Below are 19,872 nucleotides of genomic sequence, written 5' to 3'. Positions count from 1 at the left end.
GTGGCATGGGCAATGACCCTGTTCAACGCAGATTGCTTGCAGAGGTCGACATAAATTTTAAATGAGCAATGGAGATAGTCCTGGCCATGGAAAATGCTGAAACAGGTGCACAAGAGCTGCAGAGAGCACTTTTCACCAGTTTGGGCAGGAACCTGCAACCAGCCCGTATCAGCCTCCCCGAACAGGCGCCGGAATGTGGCGACTAGGGGCTTTTCACAGTAACTTCATTTGAAGCCTACTTGTGACACTAAGCGATTTTCATTTCATTTCAGCCTTGGTGCCAAAACTGCCAAAGCATTTATGTAGCAGGAAACAATTTTAGCTATCAACAAAACAAAAAGGAACAGAATAGGTAGTCAGTCAATAATGCTTTAAGTGAAATGTTACTGATGTGGAGGTAACCACGCCCCTGAATCATGTTGATTGAAGGAGGCTGCATGTCTTTATTGTCACAAAAGAAGACATTTAATAAAGCAGTGCAGTGCTAAGTCACGATCGCCAAGTCATCGGTCAACCAACGTGTAAAAATGCACTTTCACAGACTTCATTAGTGAACACAAAAGATATTTATGAATGAGAATTGTACAGCAGCCGCATAGCTGTAGCTCGCTCCCAAAATGTCTCTGTCTCGGAGCCTCTCTGTGGGGTGATTCCACGCTGAGCCCCGATTAGTAACCCTGGCCAGGTGACCCTTACTCTGCTGTGTTGCCCTTAAAAAGGACAATCAGCACAGGTGCATCAGTTTGCTTGGAGCTCAGACCTATAGCTTTATTCACAGCCTTACAGCCCCAAGCGCACCCGACTCCAAATCATTTAGTGAGCTCATGGATTTAGTGAAGGCTCAGTTTCATCTCAACCATTATTCAGACTCCAGAGATTCAAATTTACTTCGAGGGAGAGAGCCCCAGGCAAATCGTCGCATTTAAAAGACTTGTCTTAACAACTCGGCAGAAGAAAGAACTTTCATTAATACAGCGCCTTTCATGATGTGAGTTCCCAAAGTGCCTTGCAGCCAAATTAAGTGTACTTGAACTATAGTCACTTTTCCAATTTTGGAAACACGACAGCCAATTTGCACATGGCAAGCTCCCACAAAATGCAATTTAATATGTCCATATGTTCCATTATTAGTTGAGGAATATGTATTGACGAGGACAACAGCGAAACTCCCCCCTACTCTTCTTTGAAGCAATGTCACAGGATCCTTTGCATTATGCTCAAGAAGGCAGATGGGGTCTTGGTTTAGCAACTCATCTGAAAGGTTCGCCTCTGCGTGTGCAGCATGCACAAGACCACCCGGGTGTCAACCTCAATTCTCGACATCGTGGGGGAGGGAACTTGTATTCTCAACCTCCTGACTCAGGTGAAAATGTTACTGCAAAGACACAGCTGACACTTGACCTGGAAAAGACCAGAGATTGGGTGGAAAAAATAGATTGTGATGGGATTTCAGCACTTGTCATGGATCTGAGTATAAGACAAGAATGCAGCAAAAGAATAGAACATACAGTGCAAAAGGAGGCCATTCGGCCCATCAAGTCTGCACGATCCACTTAAGCCCTCACTTCCACCCTATCCCCGTAACCCAATAATCCCTCCTAACCTTTTTGGTCACTAAGGGCAATTTATCATGGCCAATCCACCTAACCTGCACGTCTTTGGACTGTGGGAGGAAACCGGAGCACCCGCAGGAAACCCACGCAGACACGGGGAGAACATGCAGACTCTGCACAGACAGTGACCCAGCAGGGAATCGAACCTGGGACCCTGGCGCTGTGAAGCCACAGTGCTACCATGCTGCCCTTGTGCTACCGTGCTGCCCATACCGGGCTAAATCGTAAGGAAGGTGGTATCTGGAGACTGGAAAATGAAGAAACACCTTTCACTCTCCTAATTCACTTCCCATGCTATTTTTGAAAAAAACACCCTTGGGTTCTGATATTCTGTGCAATCTCTCTCAGAACCCATTCCACATCCAACTCGTTGTTTCTGACTGTATGACAGGCACACCTGACTGTATGACAGGCCAACTTTTTGAAGGACACCTGATTTTCAACGATAGTTTATGTATCTTTGAATTTACTGTGTTGCTTATTCACGAGTGACAATCTCAGTGCTACTGAAATGTTGCCACAACGTGAAGGGCAATCTTTTCCTGGCAGTGCTGATTTTAGGCATTGCATGTTATGTTCTATAAATGAAATTCTCGCTTAATAGTAATAGTGATTTTTCTTTTCAATGTTGCTGACAACTACCTGGGCAGTAATCAATGAGCTTGCTGTTTTTGAAGGTATGATTGGGGGTGAGATGGAAAGTGAGTTCCTCTGTGCAGTGAATTCATAAACCTATTCATGATAAACAGGTTTACAACTTCATTCCTCAAAGCACAGAGGAAATCTTCCCCCGACGGTCTCTAAAGTTTGGGCGGTGCTAACAGGTGCTCGGGCAGTGTGCTTTGACAGGAGATCAAGTCAGATCCATCAAGCTGACAAAAGAAATGTTTGTAGCCGCAACCCTTTAATTAGAGACTAACCGAATATGTGTACTTATTAGGCTTCTGTGAGTGGTGTTTTGTTTTATTTTGAAAGTTAAATCCTTCACAAGTTTTGGTTTCCTGTGTTGACCCCCCCCCCCCCCCCCCCCCCCCCCTGCCAAATGAGTTCCCACTTGACACCTGTTCCTTGAATCTCCTTTCCCAGTTGGCATGAGTTGAGGATATATGGGGGGGGGAGGAGATTGAGGGGCTCTGTCTCTGTGTCTGCGGGAAGCACTGTGCGATGTTGGGCTTGCGAGTTCAAATATTTTTGTGTTCCCGCCCGCAGGTCCCATGTGCAACGTCGACATCGATGAATGCGACTCCAATCCGTGCCACAATGGCGGCACATGCATTGATAAAATCAACGGTTTTGTGTGCCGCTGCCCTGAGGGCTATCACGATCCTCACTGTATATCAGAAGTGGATGAGTGCAAGAGCAGCCCTTGTGTTCATGGCAAATGTGTGGACGGCGTAAACAGGTCAGCTTCCATAGTTTTTTCCATCTTGGTTCTTTCTCTGCTTTTTAAAGATGGCTGCATTTGACTTTCAACATGCTTTTTAAAAAAAAAACAGTTGTGGCTGTTGTCAAAGGCTGGTATGCAGATAAAGGAGGCGTAGCGGGGTGATGGCTACGGATGGAAATCTGAAATGTTGCTGAATTTTGGATGCCGTGAGATTTGGCTATTTTGGTCCGGCTGACCTGCACAAATGTGGTCACTTGAAAGCGTGGATTGGCATGACTCATTGAATTAGGGGGATTGTGAATGGAGAATAAATGTTTGAGGTTACAAACTAAATTGCAATATGAGTGAACATTTGAGGGTAAAAGTGAGTTATTGGATTTCTGAGAATAAGCACAAGCAGCTCATAACTTGAAGCCAGGAACTCCCATCTGTTTTTTTTTATTTAGCCTGGGCCTGAACTTTACCACTGGTGGGTTTTTTGGTAGGCTAGTGGTACAAGATTGCAGGATCGGGATTCCTTCCGCGTCCCTGTTCGCCAACACTGCACAATGATTTTACGTTGGAGTGGGCAAGGCCTTTGATGGGTAATCTGTCCTTGCCCGAATTGAGGTCCTTCAGTGGCCAATTAATGGTGTCTCATCCAGTTTCAATTCTTAGACTGGCGGGAATATTGAACCTCCATGGGGGCAGGCCGGAAAGAATAGAAGTTAGATCTTTGGCAGGAGGTGGGACGAGGGTGTCTCCATCAGAAACCCTTTCTAACTGGTGGTGACCTCCCCTTAAGTCAGATTGGCTGGCAGCTCTCTAAGACGAGCCTTCCTTCTGAGCATAAATCATTTGACAATAAATTTTCTGCCGGAATTTTCTGTCAGAATCGGCAGGGAAAAAATCAACTTGGACAGACAACTTATTCTATGAACTCCAGCTGTAGTCACTGTTGTAATGTAGCAAGCACAGCAACAAATTGCCACACAGCAAGCTCCCACAAACACCAGCGAGACAATAACCAGTTAATCTGTTTAAGTAATGTGGATTGAGGGATAAATATTGGCCAGGAGAATTCCCCTCTGCCCTTCAAAATAGTACCAATGGGATGTTTTATGCATACCTGCCCAGTCAGACAGAGCCTTGGTTGAATGCTTCGTCTAAAAGAGGGCACTGCTGATATTGCAGCACTCCTTTCGTACTGCACTGAAGTTTCAACCTGGACTCGAGCGATGTGGAGTTTAGTGCTAATATTTTTTTTTTTAAACTGTCAATTAATTTACAGGACCTCCCTGCTTTTGTCAGTGTGAAATGAAGGAAGCTTGCAATTAAACCCATGTGAGTCATGCCTTACCTGTTGTCAGCATTTTCTCTGCTTTTTTTTTGTTTTTGCAGTTACCAGTGCGTATGTGAAGCCGGTTGGGCAGGAGTAAACTGCGATGTGGACAAAAACGAGTGCGAGTCGAACCCTTGTCAGCACGGGGGAACCTGTGAGAACCTGATCAATGGCTACAAGTGCACATGCATGAAGGGATTTAGAGGTGAGAGCGGAGCAGGAAACCTTTGAACGGGTGAAAGCCATAAGAGACGTTGTGCTCGAAGCTGAGCAGTGAAGTTGCTAATTCTGATAATGCAGAACTGCACTGTCCTAGTTAGAATTATGCAGCGTACAAAGGGGCCATTCAGCTTTTTTGTTAATTATTTATTCTTGGAATGTGGACATTGTTGGCAAGACTGGTGTTTATTTCCCTGCCCTAGTTTTCCTTCTCACCACTACCTTAAATCGCTGAAGCCTATGTGGTGAAACAACTCCCGCAGTACTGTGAGGGAGGGAGTTCCAGGATTTTGACTGGGCAATGATGAAGGAATGGCAATACATTTCCAAGTCCAAATGGTGTGTGTGACTTGGAGGGGAGCTTGGAGGTGGTAGTGTTTCCATGTGTTTGGTGTACTTGCCCTTCAAGGTTGTGGAGTTTGTGTTCCAGAGGTATAGAAGTCTTAATGGGCTCCTGCAGTATTTCCTGTAACTCACAAGCACACTGCATGCGTAGTGTGCTGGTGGTGGAGGGTGTGAATAGTTGGGCATGAGGATGGTGTGCCGATCAATGCTTTTTGTTAGGAAGTTCCAGGGTGTGGAGCCAGTGATAATCCCTTCTAGACATGGGTCCACATTACCAAGATGGCCCAACTGCGCTGCCAGTTGGCAGCCTTGCTCGTCAAAGCCTCTGGAACCTGATGCAGAATTGAGGGGGAAAATGTCACAATGATGCAGTGTGCAGTGGTCTTCTGATGTTTGGCCAAAGGCACATTATTGGAGCAGAGTATTGGGCTTTTTAACCTGTACACACACTGCCTGTGGCAGGCCTCAGTTGGGATTTCCTGGTCTGGTTGTCTGAAATGCCAACGTTTTCATTGCCTGAAACTAACATCCATCACCTCGATGAGTACCAGCAAACGTGAAAGAGGAATAATGTTCTTTGCCTCTCTTTTCTGAATCTTGAGGTTTCGACTGTCAAATCAACATAAATGAATGTGCGTCAAACCCCTGTCTGAACAAAGGAGTCTGCGTTGATGGAGTGAATGCCTACTACTGCATCTGCTCTCTCCCATATACTGGTAAGAGTCAAAAAGACAAAGGGGCATCATGGGTGGTCTTTTTGCAGGTGAGATGGGAGTTGCCGACTAGTTTCTCCTACAATGTGCCTGAGGATCAGTGGTGAGCAATGAACGGAGGCCACACATTAAACAACTTTAAAGGTTTGTGTTCCAAAGAGGTGTGTACTTGTTGTGGGTTTGAGTGCACGGGTATCTGTTTCAGAATTCAGCCTCGCCTGCTGCCAGAAGCGAAGCGATGTGCCATAGCACCCTTTTTGAGTTATTGCCAGATTAACAGGCCAGGCCCATAAGTATCAAATTTCCACATCAAACAGTCTCAAATTCCTGGTCCATTTTCAGTAGTTTTACTGTGCGTCAACTAAATTCAGTTCTGTAAATATACTGGAAACTCTTTCTGGTGCAGGTACAAGAGATGGTACAGGCCAGGGGTATTTTATGTTTGCCTTTGAACAGGGTAGGGCAGGGCGCCAGCCAGCACAGGTAAATGCCTGGGGTTAGAGAGGGTCCTTCTAGCTAGGCGTTAATGCCAATGATCCAATTGTCGCACAAAATATGAATTGACGTCTGCTTAGTAAATCAAAAAGACGTTATGTTTAGTTAGCTGATTGCATGTGAAAAGGATAATAAATAATACTTGGGTAGGGAGAAGAAATAACTTCTTTTTAAATATGCCAGGGCGCAAATGCATGGTGGTCAATTAAGGACAATGTGAAATCCTGTAATTATAGATCCTCAATTATTCAGTATCAGGATAATGGGAAGCATGGCTGATTTAATCTTTTCTCCCCCCTCCTCAGTGGCATCAAAGTCATGCTTGCACTGCAGTGCTTCAGACTCAGATGTTATCAGCTGTTTTAGCAAGGGCAGTGCACACTGGGGTATTTGATGTAACCAGCTTGTAGTTGGTTGACCAGGGAAAGACTTCTGGTTTTATAGCCCCTGCCATAACCGTAGGCTGTCCTGAAATGTTTTGCAGCCAATAACATGTTTCATTTAGGTTGGGAAATCAGAGCGGCGCTGTCCCTTAAAGAACAATGTATAATGAACAGATTCTAATTATGTTAATTATCTGAATAGAAAAAAAATTAGAGAAAAGGCAGGGGAATGGGATTTACTTAGTTACTCTTACAGAGAGCTGGCATGGACAAGATGGGTTGAATGGTCTGTAACCGTTCTATGATGATGCCATGTGACCGTTTATATCTACCTGAGAGACGGACAAGGCCTCAGTTTACTGGTTCATCAAAATGGTGGCATCCCTGGCAGAGCAGCACCCATTCAGTATTGTACTGGGAGTTTCAGCCTGGATAATGTGCTCAAATTCCTGAAGTCAACCTTCTCACTCAGATGAGTGTTACCCACTGAGACATGATTGGCACTCTGTTGTCCCTGTTAAGCTTGAGACCTTTGGTGGTTTGTGTCTATTCTGTGGTTGTTGGAAGTCTGTCATCACAGTCCCTGAACACTGCTGCAGGAGTTCCTCAGAGTAATGTCCTAGGCCCAACCAGCTTCAGCTGCTTCATAAATAACCACCTTGCCATCATAACATCAGACAGAAATGGGGATATTCACTGATGATTGCACAACATTATTCGTGACTCCTTGGATACTGAAGCAACTTGTGTCCATATGCAGCAAGACCTGGACAGCATTCTTGGGCTGAAAAGTGGCCAGAAATATTTGTGTCTGGCAATGACCATCTCCAGCAAGTAAGAATCTAACCATCTCCTCTTGACAGTCAGTGACATTACAATCGCTGAATATCAACCTATCAACATCCTGGGAGATACTGTTGGCTGGAAACGGAACTGGACCAGCCATATAAATGCTGTGGCTATATAAGAACAGGCCATAGATGAGGAATTCTGCAGGGGGTAACTCACTTCCTGCCTCCAAGAAGCCTGTCCACAATGTACAAGGCACAAGCCAGGAGTGTGACGGAATACTGTCCCCTTGCCTGGATGAGTGCAGCTCCAAGAAACGTGACACCACCCCAATCACAAACATTCACTTCCTCCACCACCAATGCACAGTGGCAGCAGTGTGCACCATCTACAAGATGCACTACAGCAACTCACCAAGGCTCTTTCTACAGCACCTCCCAAACCCATGGCCTCTTGACACTTAGAAGGACCAGAGCAGCAGATGCATGCAAACACCGCCACCCGCACATTCGCCTCCAAGCCATGCATCTCCTGACTTGGAAATATGTCCCCTGTTCCTTAATTGTCGCTGGGTCAAAACCCTGGAACTTCCTTCCTAGCAGCATTGTGAATGTACCTACACCATATGGACTGTTGCGATTCCAAAGGGTGGCTCACTACCAGCCTCTCGAGGGCAATTAGGGGTGGACAATAAATGCTGGCCTTATGCCCAAATCCTGTGAACAAATGTTTTTTAAAAGTTTAATTAGTTGCGTTTAGCACAGGCACATCAAGTCTGTATCTGCAGATTTGAATCCGCACAGCTGCCTATTTAATGTTGCTTGCTCTCCATCCTCTCCAGTCTCTGTCTTCAAGCAACTATCTAACTCCCTTGAAACAATATTTGTTGATTATGATTCCATTGTAGAGGCAGATAAGTCTGCACGTGACCGGTTTAGTCTGGCTTTACTGATGGGAAAGGTGGCTGCCGGCCTTTCCCAAGCATTCTGAAGGTGCAGATTACATTTATTTTTAAACTATAACATTGCAGTGCCAAGTTATCTCGCAGACTGTTTTCAAACCTTCTGGTACATTGTGCATATTTCCGATTAGATTCTCGCTCTGTTATGTGCCTGTGCTGAGGTTGCTGTTGTTTGGCTGGTTTATTATTTCCCATTTTCTAAGGCCAGCCGCATGTGGGTATTATCGTGAGAGATCCTTCAAGCTCTTTGTGTTTTCTCCCAGCCTGTGTTGTCTTTCCCCCCCCACCACTCACAACAGCAACATCCTTCCTCTCGTAAAGCCCTTGTCGCAATGTGATTGGGATTTGAAATATGGTATCCCTGTTACGATAATCATACCGAACAGAAATCCATTTGGCCCATTGTGTCTATATCAGCCCTCTTTCAAGGAGTGACTCAATTGGTGCCGCTCTCCCTGCTCTTGCCCACAGCCCATCCAGAGAACATACAGTGCAGAAGGAGGCCATTCGGCCCATCGGGTCTGCACTGACCCACTTAAGCTTTCACTTCCAGCCCATCCCAATAACCCCTCCTAACCTTTTTGGTCACTAAGGGCAATTTACCATGGCCAATCCACCTAACCTGCACGTCTTTGGACTGTGGGAGGAAACCGGAGCACCCGGAGGAAATGCACACAGATACTGGGAGAACGTGCAGACTCCGCACAGAGAGTGACCCAGCGGGGAATCGAACCTGGGACCCTGGTGCTGTGAGGCCGCAGTGCTAGCCACCTGCGCTACCATACTGCCCGATTGCTACCTTGCTGCCCATCACTGATCTCAACTCTCTGTCCACTGGTTACCAACCCTCTTGCTAGTGGAAAGAGATGTTTCTCACTAGCATGGTCAATTTCTCACAATTTTGAACTAAATCTCCTCTTCATGTTGTTGTTCCGGGGACAATAGTCCCAGTTAAAATGCGGGTGCCCGGATACCCTCTTTTGAACGGGATTTCCCTGCAGGGGGCAATGTACAGAGAATACTGGTATCTTTCCAGCAGTTTGGATCGTGCCTGACTAATGGATTCCTTCTTCTCTCCTCCCTTTCTCTTCAGGCAAGGATTGTGAGTTTGTTCTTGCTCCGTGTTCCTCCCACCCGTGTGAAAATGGAGGCGTATGCAGTGAAACTGAGGACTATGAGAATTACATGTGCACCTGTGCAATGAATTGGCAAGGTGAGGTACATTGAGAATAGGAGGAGGCCATCCAAACCCCCCCACCCCCGCCCCACCCAGAGTCTGCTCTGACATTCCGTTCGATCATGTTTGACCTGCATCACAACTCCATTTTCCCGCCTTTGCTCCCGAACCCTTTGTATTCTAACTCAACACAAATCTGTCAGTTTCTGCTCTCGAAAATTCCAGTTGACCCCATCATCCAGCATCCCACATCCATTTGGGGGAGAATGCTCCAGCTGTCCCTTATGTGGAAACGTGAAAGATCTGTCTCCAGTGTTAATATTTTTCTTCAATTTTAAACATGAGAAGAAAACAGCTTTTCCCCATCAAATCCCCACCATTTCAAATGCCTCAATTAGATCGTCCCTCAATCTTCTAAACTTAATAATAATAATTAATAATAACTTATTGTCTCAAGTAGGCTTCATTGAAGTTACTGTGAAAACCCCCTAGTCGCCACATTTCGGCGCCTGTTCGGGGAGGCCGGTACGGTAAACTTGAGGGAATACAAGCCAGGTCTGTGCAACTTATCCTCATGTTTTAACTATAATCCTCAAGCAACTGAAGCACTGCATCTTCCCCTTTGTGACCTCTTATGAAAACTTCATCAGGGATGGAGCAATGCAGAGGGGCGGCAGTGACGCAGTGGTATTGTCATTGGACTAGTAATCCAGAATCCCAGGGCAAGATCTGGAGATGCAGATTAGAATCCCACACGACAGATGATGAGATTTGAATTCAATACAAATCTGGAATTAATGTCCTGTCTGTGTGGTGTTTGCACCTTCTCCCTGTGTCTGCGTGGGTTTCCTCGGGTGTTCCGGTTTCCTCCCACAGTCCAAAGATGTTCAGGTTAGGTGGATTGGCCATGCTAAATGCCCCTTAGTGTCCAAACGTTAGGTGGGGTTACTGGGTTACAGGGATAGGGTAGAGGCGTGGGTGGCATGGTAGCACAGTGGTTAGCACTGTTGCTTCACAGCACCAGGGCCTCAGGTTCGATTCCCGCTGGGTCACTGTCTGTGCGGAGTCTGCATGTTCTCCCCTTGTCTGCGTGGGTTTCCTCCCGGTGCTCCGGTTTCCTCCCACAAGTCCCGAAAGACGTGCTGTTAGGTGAATTGGACATTCTGAATTCTCCCTCCGTGTATCCGAACAGGCGCCAGAATGTGGTGACTAGGGGATTTTCACAGTAACTTCATTGCAGTGTTAATGTAAGCCTACTTGTGATTATTATTCAGTAGGGTGCTCCTTCCAACAACCGGTGCAGACTCGATGGGCCGAATGGTCGCCTTCTACACTGTAGGAATTCTAAAACGTTGTCCATCAATCGATTGTTGTAAAAACCTATCTGGTTCACTAATGTCTTTTAAGGAAGGAAATCTGCTGTACTTACCTGGTCTAGCCTACATGTGACAGCAATCTTAATCGTAACTCTTAACTGGCCTCTGAAACGGCCGAGCAAGCCACTCAGTTGAAGGGTAATTAATGATGGGCAACAAATGCTGCCCAGTGATGCCCACATTCTCTACACCTTTTGGGCCATTCCTTGTTCCCTGCAGTGGATTTGCTTTTAGCAAATGTGGAATTTGGGTCAGTTAATTTGCAAAATGCTGTACGTATGTATAATGCATACTTCTCTTGTCAGGTCGGAGTTGCTCAGTGGACATTAATGAATGTGTTACTGACCCGTGTAAAAATGGTGCTACTTGTCAAAATACACCCGGGAGCTATGAGTGTCAGTGCCTCCCTGGCTACATTGGAGTGAACTGTGAGACAAACTTCAATGACTGCAGACCCAGTAAGTGCTTTAAAGACTGATCGAAAAGAAGTTGCCTAAACCTGGCTGTTTATTTTCTGTTCTAAGGAAAGAACGCGCATTTCTATCACATCTTCCATCACTTCGGAGTGTTCCAAAGTACTTTGCGAAAAGTAGTCACCGCTGTAATGTAGGAACGCTGGCATTCAATTTAGCAAGGTCTCAGAAACATCAATGTGATTGTGAATCTGTATAAGTGATGAGAAATAAAGGTTGGCCAGCACACCATCCTGTGCTGCTCTTCAGAATAGTGCTGCAGGATCCTCTCCTGCGAGGGCAGATGGGGCTTTGTTTGATGTCTCATCCTTCAGGCGGCACCTCTGACAGTGCAGCACTCCCACGGCCAGGGCATTTTACTGAACTGTCAGCCAGGATTTTGTCCTCAAATCTCCAGACAGGGGCTTGAATGCACTACCTTCTGACCGAGTGTGCCGCCCACTGAGCTAAAGCCAACACATTTATTTGTTCTGAATTCTGGCTTGTAGATAAAGCATTGACATTGGTGGTGACTTGGTTAATGATGCAATTGTGATGTGACAATTTCATAGATCCATGCCAAAATGGAGGCTCCTGTATAGATGGTGTCAACACGTTCTCATGCAGCTGCTTGCCAGGGTTCACTGGTAGCAAATGCCAGCAAGAGATAAACGAGTGCTTCAGTAGCCCATGTGTGAATGGCGGGAACTGCTCCGATTATGTCAACAGTTATGTCTGCAAGTGCCCGCGAGGCTTCAATGGGATTCACTGTGAAAACAATATGCCTGACTGCACAGAAAGGTGAGAAAAAAAAAAAATTGCATTTCTATCGCACCTTTTATCCTCTCAGGGTGTCCCAGAGCATGTTCCAGCCCATGAAGTACTTTTTGAAGCGAGTTCATTGTTGTATGTTGGAAACGTTGCAGCTTGTGTGTGCACACAGCAAGATCCCACAAATAAGACCACATGGTAATGACCAGTTAACCTGTTAATATTGGTTGAGGGACAAATATTGACTAGGACACTGGGGGGAAAAAACACCCTTGCTGTTCTTTAAATTGTTACATGGGACATTTTAGGAACACAAACCTGGATCAACTCCTTATCTGCAAGACAGCATCACCCAACTATGCAGCACTCCCAATGTGATTGTGAATCTGTTTTAATGATGAGAAATAAATATTGGCATTGAGTGCTAGTCGAGAATATATACTAATAACATTAGGGTAGGACATGAAACCATGGTTTTCATTCCCATGGCCTTCTGGTTCAGATAGTGCCATCCACTGTGCTATGGCTGACACACAGTGGGAGCGAAGGGTTGGGTTAGACATGCGTACATAGGGATTAGGAGCAGGAGTAGGCTACTTGGCCCTTCGAGCCTGCTTCACCGTTCGATAAGTTCATGGCTGGTCACATTGTAACCTCAGCCCCACATTTCTGCCTACCCCAGATAACCTTTCACCCCCTTGTTCATCACAAATTTATCTAGCTCTGCCTTAAAAGTATTCAAAACTGTTTCCACTACCTTTCGCGAAAGAGAGTTCCAGAGACCCACGACCCTCTGAGAGAAACAAATTCTCCTCATCTCCATCTTCAATGAGTGACCCCTGATTTTTAAACAGTGACCCCCAAGTTCTAGGGTCTCCTGCGAGAGAAAACATTCTCTCCACATCCACCCTGTCAATAAATACCTCCTCAGGATCTTAAAGGTTTCAGTCAAGTCAACTCTTACTCTTGTAAACACTCATGGATACATCCCTAACCTCTCCAACCATTCCATAAGACAACCTGCCCATTCCTGCTATTAGTCTATTAAACGTTCTCTGAACTGCTTCCAATGCTTTTACGTAGACGTAAGTAGTTATTCTAATAAATCCTTAAAACAAGCTTGAGATTTCAACACCGTAATGTTAGGACTCTTGAATCGTCACAGCCCAGCTCTTTAACATAGTTAAAGGAAATCTAATCTGTTGCTGTCCTTAAGCAAGCTTGTGTTGTCCAGTCACATTATTGGTAAGAAGCATTCAGTGAACTGGAACTTTGTACTAGTGTTGTACCTCAGCTGATACTCATTTACCTCGGGTTCCACTGAAATTGGGTCCGCATGTTTCGCCAATGGGCCAAAAGATTGGATTTGATGACGTAAACCTGGAAAATCAAATTGAGGAGAGGACTGGTCTTTGAGATATGCTGAGGTTGGTGCAGCAGTGTGCAAAGTGCTGTTGGGAACTCTAGGTCTAACGTTGCTGTTCACTAGAATGGAGCATCAGGATATTTTGTCCTGGAAATTTCTGTGGCAACACTGGCTAATTCCGGGCCATCTCTAAATTTTAAACAGGGAACGATAGAAAGACTATTTCGACCAGATAGATTTCCTTACCCCCACTCCCCTTCTAATATTGTCCAGGGTACATTTCAGGAGAATCCAATAACTGTTTCATTGGATCGTATTTCTTGGAGGACCTTGGTTTATGTTGAGTTGATAAATCAGATTGTAAGATTGCAAAGATCATTAAGAGATCACCAGTCGATTGAAGCTGCTCCATCAGGCAATTAGATCATGACAGATCTGAACCTCAAATCCATTTTGCTCCATATCTTTCAATGTCCTTGCCTAACAAAAATACGATGACTCTCAGTTTTGGAAACAGCATTTGACCCCAGCATCTGGAGCTTTTGGGGGTAGAGTGCTCCAGATTTGAGCATTTTCTGATTTCATCCCTGAATGGCCTGACTCTAATTTTAAAGTATTAAAACATTTTTTCTAGATTTCCCCACATCAGAATTTCTCTGTTCACCCTGTCAAATCTTTTCAAATGTTCGAAACACCTCACAATACTGTTGTGTACATGGCTTTTCTGAGTTTATAACCATGAAAATGTCAAGCCAGGATAGACACTAGTTATGAGGACAGCAGCAGGAAGCCACGTTGTATTGTGCCATCTATGAAGCGCTTGGTTAGCCTGTAGGGGACCCTGCTACATGTGGCGAAAGGCTAAATTGTGGGGATGAAGTACTGCGGGGAAAGAATCACATCATACTGTAATAAAAGGAGCACCTGTGAGGAGTGTCATTCAGCGAAGTGATTCACCGTCTTTGAGTTTTTCCAGAAATGACAGGGTCCTCACATTACGAGCTAAAGATGAGACAGTTTCACCCTACAAGTATTTCTGGAGGGCTTTGGCACAGGAGATGAAAAGAAAGCCAGGCCGACAGGCTAGTGTTGGAGGATGCAGTCGGGCGGGGGAGTTGGAGGTGGGGGCAGGGGGCCGGTGGAAATGTCTGAGGGAAGAGGATTCTCACACATTGTTCCTGCATTCCTTTTCGCCATTAATTTCCATTACCCTGCTGTAAATCAGCCGAGACTTGCTGCAGGCTGTACAGCCAGTCACTAATCCCTCAAAGCAGCTTGGGGAACGGCGGGGGGGGGGGGATGAAGGGAAACAAAATTCTATTGTGTTTCTCTCTCCTGACGTTCACTCACCATTTCTGCACTGACAGCAAGATCCCAGGGGAATGTCAGGTGTGTGCCCAGGTGCTGGCAAACAGGAAGCAGGGGTAATGTTGCTCTTTTATTCTGTCCTAGCAGTCAAGTGTTGCACAGTGAACTATCTGTCTCCTTACTAGTGTCTCTAGGCCCTCCCCTTGCGAAGGTAGGAAAGCCAGAATTTGTTCGGAGCTCCCCTTGTGTGACAAGTGATGGTTTTCTTGAGTGACGTGCCAACAGCGACTGTTCAGTTTTCACCTTTTATTCTTCCCCCATCCCCAGTGACTCTTGACAAAGTGAGACTGTAAAATCAGTGTTCGAGACTTCTTGAAGTTAATTTTCAACCACTGCCTGAACTTTAAGTTGTCTTTACCGTGTGTACTGCGGTATTCGAGGCCGAGTGGATTTCCTCCATTTTTTTGTGTGAAGTTTGCTCTCTTTTACCAGCTGTAAGTTGGCGCCTTCACGGTACCAGGGTGTCTGGAGAACATTTAAACAGCGTCTCTGCCTCACTCGTTAAAATAAGTTACTCACTCTCTGTCATTGCTGATGTACCATCTAAAGTCTAATGCATATTCGGCATGGCTGTGCTGTCCCCTGTAATTCACAGAATGGACCAGATTATCAAGGACAAAAAAATCAGTAATAAATGACTGACTTTAAAAAACAAAAACAAATGACAGGTGGCATTTTGTGGCAGGACCTTTATGTAGGTCGATGAAGTCTCGGTTTATAGTGTCACCGGGCTATTTTGCCAGCAGAATTGAGCAGGTTCCTTTTGTCTCTCCAGTTCCTGCTTCAATGACGGAACCTGTGTCGATGGTATCAACTCGTACGCCTGCCTCTGCCGGCCTGGCTTCACCGGTTCCAACTGCCAGTTCGACATCAATGAGTGTGACTCCAAACCGTGCCAAAATGGAGCCACCTGCATCGATGCATTGGGGGGTTATCGTTGCACATGCCCCTCCGGATACTCTGGTAACAACTGTCAGGTATGGGAAGTCCAGTGGAGATTGTTGCGGAAAGCATTGTGACTGTTAGAACTGGTTCCTCTGCAAGTGGGAGCTTTGTTTTGTTTGCTTATTTGTTTGTTAAATAAGAAATTTCCCCACGACCAATAGAAAACCTGACATATTAGTTAAGAAGAGTGAAAGGGCTTGAATTTATATATCACCTTTCGCCACCTCACCATAATCCCAAAGTGTTTTACAGCCAATGGAGTAGTTTTCCTGCAATGGAGTCACCAAACATGGCCACCGATTTATGCGCAGTGAGGTCCCACTGTTAGTTGAAGGTTGAATGTTGGCCATGATATCTAAAATTAGCTGCACCTTTTATATTCACTGAAAGGGGGAGTGAATAATGAAAGCCGTGATCAATAAATTAATACGTTACTTTGCGTGAGTTCTGTCCTGAAAAGTCAATTGATGAAGGGATAATAAAACCAAAATTCAGCGAATGCTGGAAATCTGAAATAAAAACAGAAAATACTGGTTGAGAACCAGAGTTGACGTTTAGAATCTAAATGACGATTCTTCAGAGCTGAGATGAAGGGATAATAGTGGAGCCAATCTTTACTTGGTCTTGTATTTATTGTATTTATGCCACAACCATTCAACTCCTAATTCAACCAGACCACCGTTACAATACGTGTCTCTTTATATGTGCTCAAGTGAAAACTTAATCAGCCTGACACATGCACACAGTCAAAGATAATTAATGTAATATTAATAGCAAGTCCCTTATGATTAGCATGCTTCCCTCATTGGTTTGTTTCCCTTTAACTTATTCATGAGATGCAGGTATTGTTGACAAGGCCGGCATTTCTTGCCTATCCTGACTGGCACAAGAAGAAACTTGCCACATCTGACTGGCTTGCCAGGCTGCTTCATGGGCAGCGATGAGTTAACCACAACTGGGGACGCTTAGAGAGAGGGTTCTTTCCCAAGTTACCTGGATTTTTATTGAAAATCCAACAGCTTCCTGGTCTACTGATGCCAACTTTTTAATTGCGGGTTTATTTAAACTGAAAATTCTGAAACAGTCACTGCAGGATTTGAACTCCCATCTCTCAATTATCAGACCGGGTTTTTTGAGGGCCACGAAGAATCCAGCACGAGTTTCAAGGATACAAAGAAATAACATTTATTTACAATAACATTTATGTACACAACAGCAGCAACCTCGCTTGCTGCTTACTCCTTCCTGCTGGTTCCAAACTGGCCAGCTTTATTTATACAGAGAGTCTGCTAATGATTTTTCCGCCCCCCCCCCATTGGGGAAGCTCATACTCCACAGGATTGTGGGATTGTCATTAGTCCCCAGCCAATGGTAAGCAGGCAGGTTATAACACCGGGCCTGTACATCAACTCCAGTAACATGTCCGTTATGCTACCATACCAATTAGGAATTGTAAGTGCAGTGGGTGGGTTGGTGCTGTGAGTGACCAGTTTCTAAGTTTATGCCCAGAGTTTTCTTTATCTCTTCCTCTCACTTAGACTTTGGTGAATCTGTGTAGCGGTTCGCCCTGTAAAAACAGAGGCAAGTGTCTGCAGCAGGGTGCTACATATCGCTGCAATTGCCAGAGTGGATGGACAGGGCTGTACTGCGATGTGCCAGATGTGTCATGTGAGGTGGCCGCTCATCAGAGACGTAAGCCAAACTCGGGAGGGGGGTGGGGGGGGGGGGGGGGAAAGAGAGGTGGGGGGGGAAGAGGTGGGGGGGGGAAGAGGTGGGGGAAAGGGGGGGGGAGAGGGAGGGGGAGAGAGAGCGGGGGGGGAGGGGGGAGAGAGAGCGGTGGGAGGGGGAGAGGGAGGGAGGGGGGAGAGAGAGGGGGGAGAGCGCGGGGGTGGGGGGTAGAGGGCGGGGGGGTTGAGAGAGGGGAGGGGGGGTGGGGGGGAGGAAGAGGGCGGGGGGGGGGTGGTGCGCGCCCAGGGCAGTGCTTGCTAGTCGTAATATATCGAGAAGACAATGTTGTGACCACACGTCTTATCAAGCCTGACCAGATGGTCTGCCTCAAACCCAGATTTGTTTAGTTTTGTTTTGTTTGCTAGAAGAATTTCGCTGGGAGGAGACTGAGAATAGAGCTTGCCCTTGTGTTCGCTTGTTTTAAATTCCAATAGTGCTGAAGGAGACACAGTTAGTTTTTTTTTTTGATTATTATTCCATTAACCTCTACCTTTTCAGGCTTGACTGTCGCACAACTATGTCAGCATTCAGGGATATGCATCAACACTGGCAATAGTCATCAGTGCCAGTGCATGTCCGGGTACACGGGCAGCTATTGCCAGCTGGATGTGGATGATTGTGCTTCGAACCCATGCCGCAATGGAGCCACCTGCAGAGATTACCTGGGCAGTTATGCATGCGAGGTGAGTTCAATTGTTGAAAGTGATGTTTCAGGTCTACAGGATGAATGGGCAGTGATAAAGACATGGAGATCCAGTACAAAGTACAGGAGCAACTCCTTTGTTAGATACCCACAGGTGCACCAAGTTGCAAGGGCTGAGGAATGTCACTATCTGAGTTAGTGGTTGAAGTAAAGACGATGCCAGCATTTAATGAGTAAATTATTTTGGTGGCTAAAGAGAAATGAACGGGGAACTCCGATTAAAAGAAAATGAGGTATAGGCATGCATTTATTTAGCGCCTTTCATGACCTCAGAATATCCTAAAGCGCTTTACAACTGATAAAGTAATTTTTGAAGTGTTTCATTGCTGTAATGTAAGGAAAGTGGCAACGAGTTTGTATACATCATGTCACCACAAACAGAAATACGATAATGACCAGAGAATCTGGTTTGGTAGTGTGAGGTGAGGGGCAAATGTTGACCAGGACACCAGAGGGTGCTCCCCAGCTATTCCAAATGGTGCCATGGAACCTTTTATGCTCACTTGAGAGGGCCGATGGGGCCTCAGTTCAAGGTTTCACCTGAAAGGAGGCATCACTGATGAGATAGCACTCCCTCGGTACTGAAGTGTCAGTTTAGACCTTGTGCTCCAGTCTCCTGGAGTCAGACTTGGACACACCACTTCTGAAGCAGGGGCAAGAGTGCTGCCCCTGAGGCAGGGTTGCCGACTGCTAAAGTGAAGGACCAACATCAAAGTGGGCTGTACGATAAGGATGGGGGATGCGTTCTTGATGCTCCACCTGATAGTGGGTGGTTGACCAATCTGAGATTCAACATTCTTCACTGCATTGGGCAGATTTTTTTTTTACTAAACAATTTTAATGAGGTATTTTTTGGTATTGTAAACAGTAGAATTACAGAACGAGAAAACAAAAGGACTGTACAGTAAACAAAATACATAGTGCAATTGCCGTAGCCCGCCTCACCCAGATCTGCCTAATTGACCCCCTATACTACATTCCCCTAACCCACCCCCACCCCCGTTGACGATGAATTCTCCGCAAAGAAGTCAATGAATGGTTGCCACTTCTGGGTGAACCCTAACAACGACCCTCTCAAGGCAAACTTGATTTTCTCTAAGCCCAGGAAACTCGCCATGTCTGACAGCCAGGCTTCCGACTTCGGGGGCTGAGAGTCCCTGCAAGTTGGAAGTATCTGTCTCCGGGCTACCAGGGAAGCAAAGGCCAAGACGTCGGCCTCTTTCTCCCCCTGGACTTCCGGGGCCTCTGAAACCCCAAAAATCACCACCTCTGGACTCATTGCCACCCTCCAGTATCTCCTAAGTTTTGGACAAGCCCAAAACATGTGGACATGGTCTGCCCGTCCTCTCAGACACTTTACACACCTGTCCTCTACGCCGAAGAATCTGCTCATCCGGGACACTGTCATGTGGGCCCGGTGGACGACCTTAAATTGAATCAGGCCAAGCCTGGCACATGTTGCAGTCCCATTTACCCTGCTCAGCGTGTCCGCCCACAGCCTTCCTCAGTCTCCCCTCCCAACTCCTCCTCCCATTTATGCCTCAGTTCCTCGGTCTGCGTCTCCTCCGCTCCCATGAGCTCCTTGTAAATATCCGAGACACTTCCCTCCCCCACCCATCCTCTGGACACTACCCTATCTTGGATCCGCCTTAGTGGCAAGAGTGGAAAAGATGGCACCTGTCTACGCAAAAAGTCCCGCACCTGAATTCCCCCTCGTCAACCCAAGCTTGGCCTCCAGCGCCCTCAAGCTAGGGAAGCTC

The 19,872-nt window shown here is 46.1% G+C and overlaps 1 protein-coding gene across 1 annotated transcript in view; it reads left to right on the top strand.

Annotated features, from left to right (window-relative positions):
* LOC140426642 (uncharacterized) overlaps positions 1-19,872 on the top strand; it is a 194,610-nt gene that overhangs the window by 115,559 nt on the left and 59,179 nt on the right. The window contains exons 13-21 of the mRNA XM_072511705.1: positions 2,823-3,015; positions 4,381-4,526; positions 5,488-5,601; positions 9,320-9,439; positions 11,085-11,237; positions 11,804-12,032; positions 15,512-15,713; positions 17,220-17,373; positions 17,908-18,092. Coding sequence (XP_072367806.1) covers positions 2,823-3,015; positions 4,381-4,526; positions 5,488-5,601; positions 9,320-9,439; positions 11,085-11,237; positions 11,804-12,032; positions 15,512-15,713; positions 17,220-17,373; positions 17,908-18,092 — 1,496 coding nt within the window. The remainder of the gene's footprint in view (positions 1-2,822; positions 3,016-4,380; positions 4,527-5,487; positions 5,602-9,319; positions 9,440-11,084; positions 11,238-11,803; positions 12,033-15,511; positions 15,714-17,219; positions 17,374-17,907; positions 18,093-19,872) is intronic.

This window comes from Scyliorhinus torazame, chromosome 7, assembly GCF_047496885.1.
Source record: "Scyliorhinus torazame isolate Kashiwa2021f chromosome 7, sScyTor2.1, whole genome shotgun sequence".
In the NCBI taxonomy this organism is placed as follows: domain Eukaryota; kingdom Metazoa; phylum Chordata; class Chondrichthyes; order Carcharhiniformes; family Scyliorhinidae; genus Scyliorhinus; species Scyliorhinus torazame.
The sequence above is the reverse complement of the archived record's forward strand: the minus strand, read 5'-3'. Positions and strand labels throughout refer to the sequence as shown.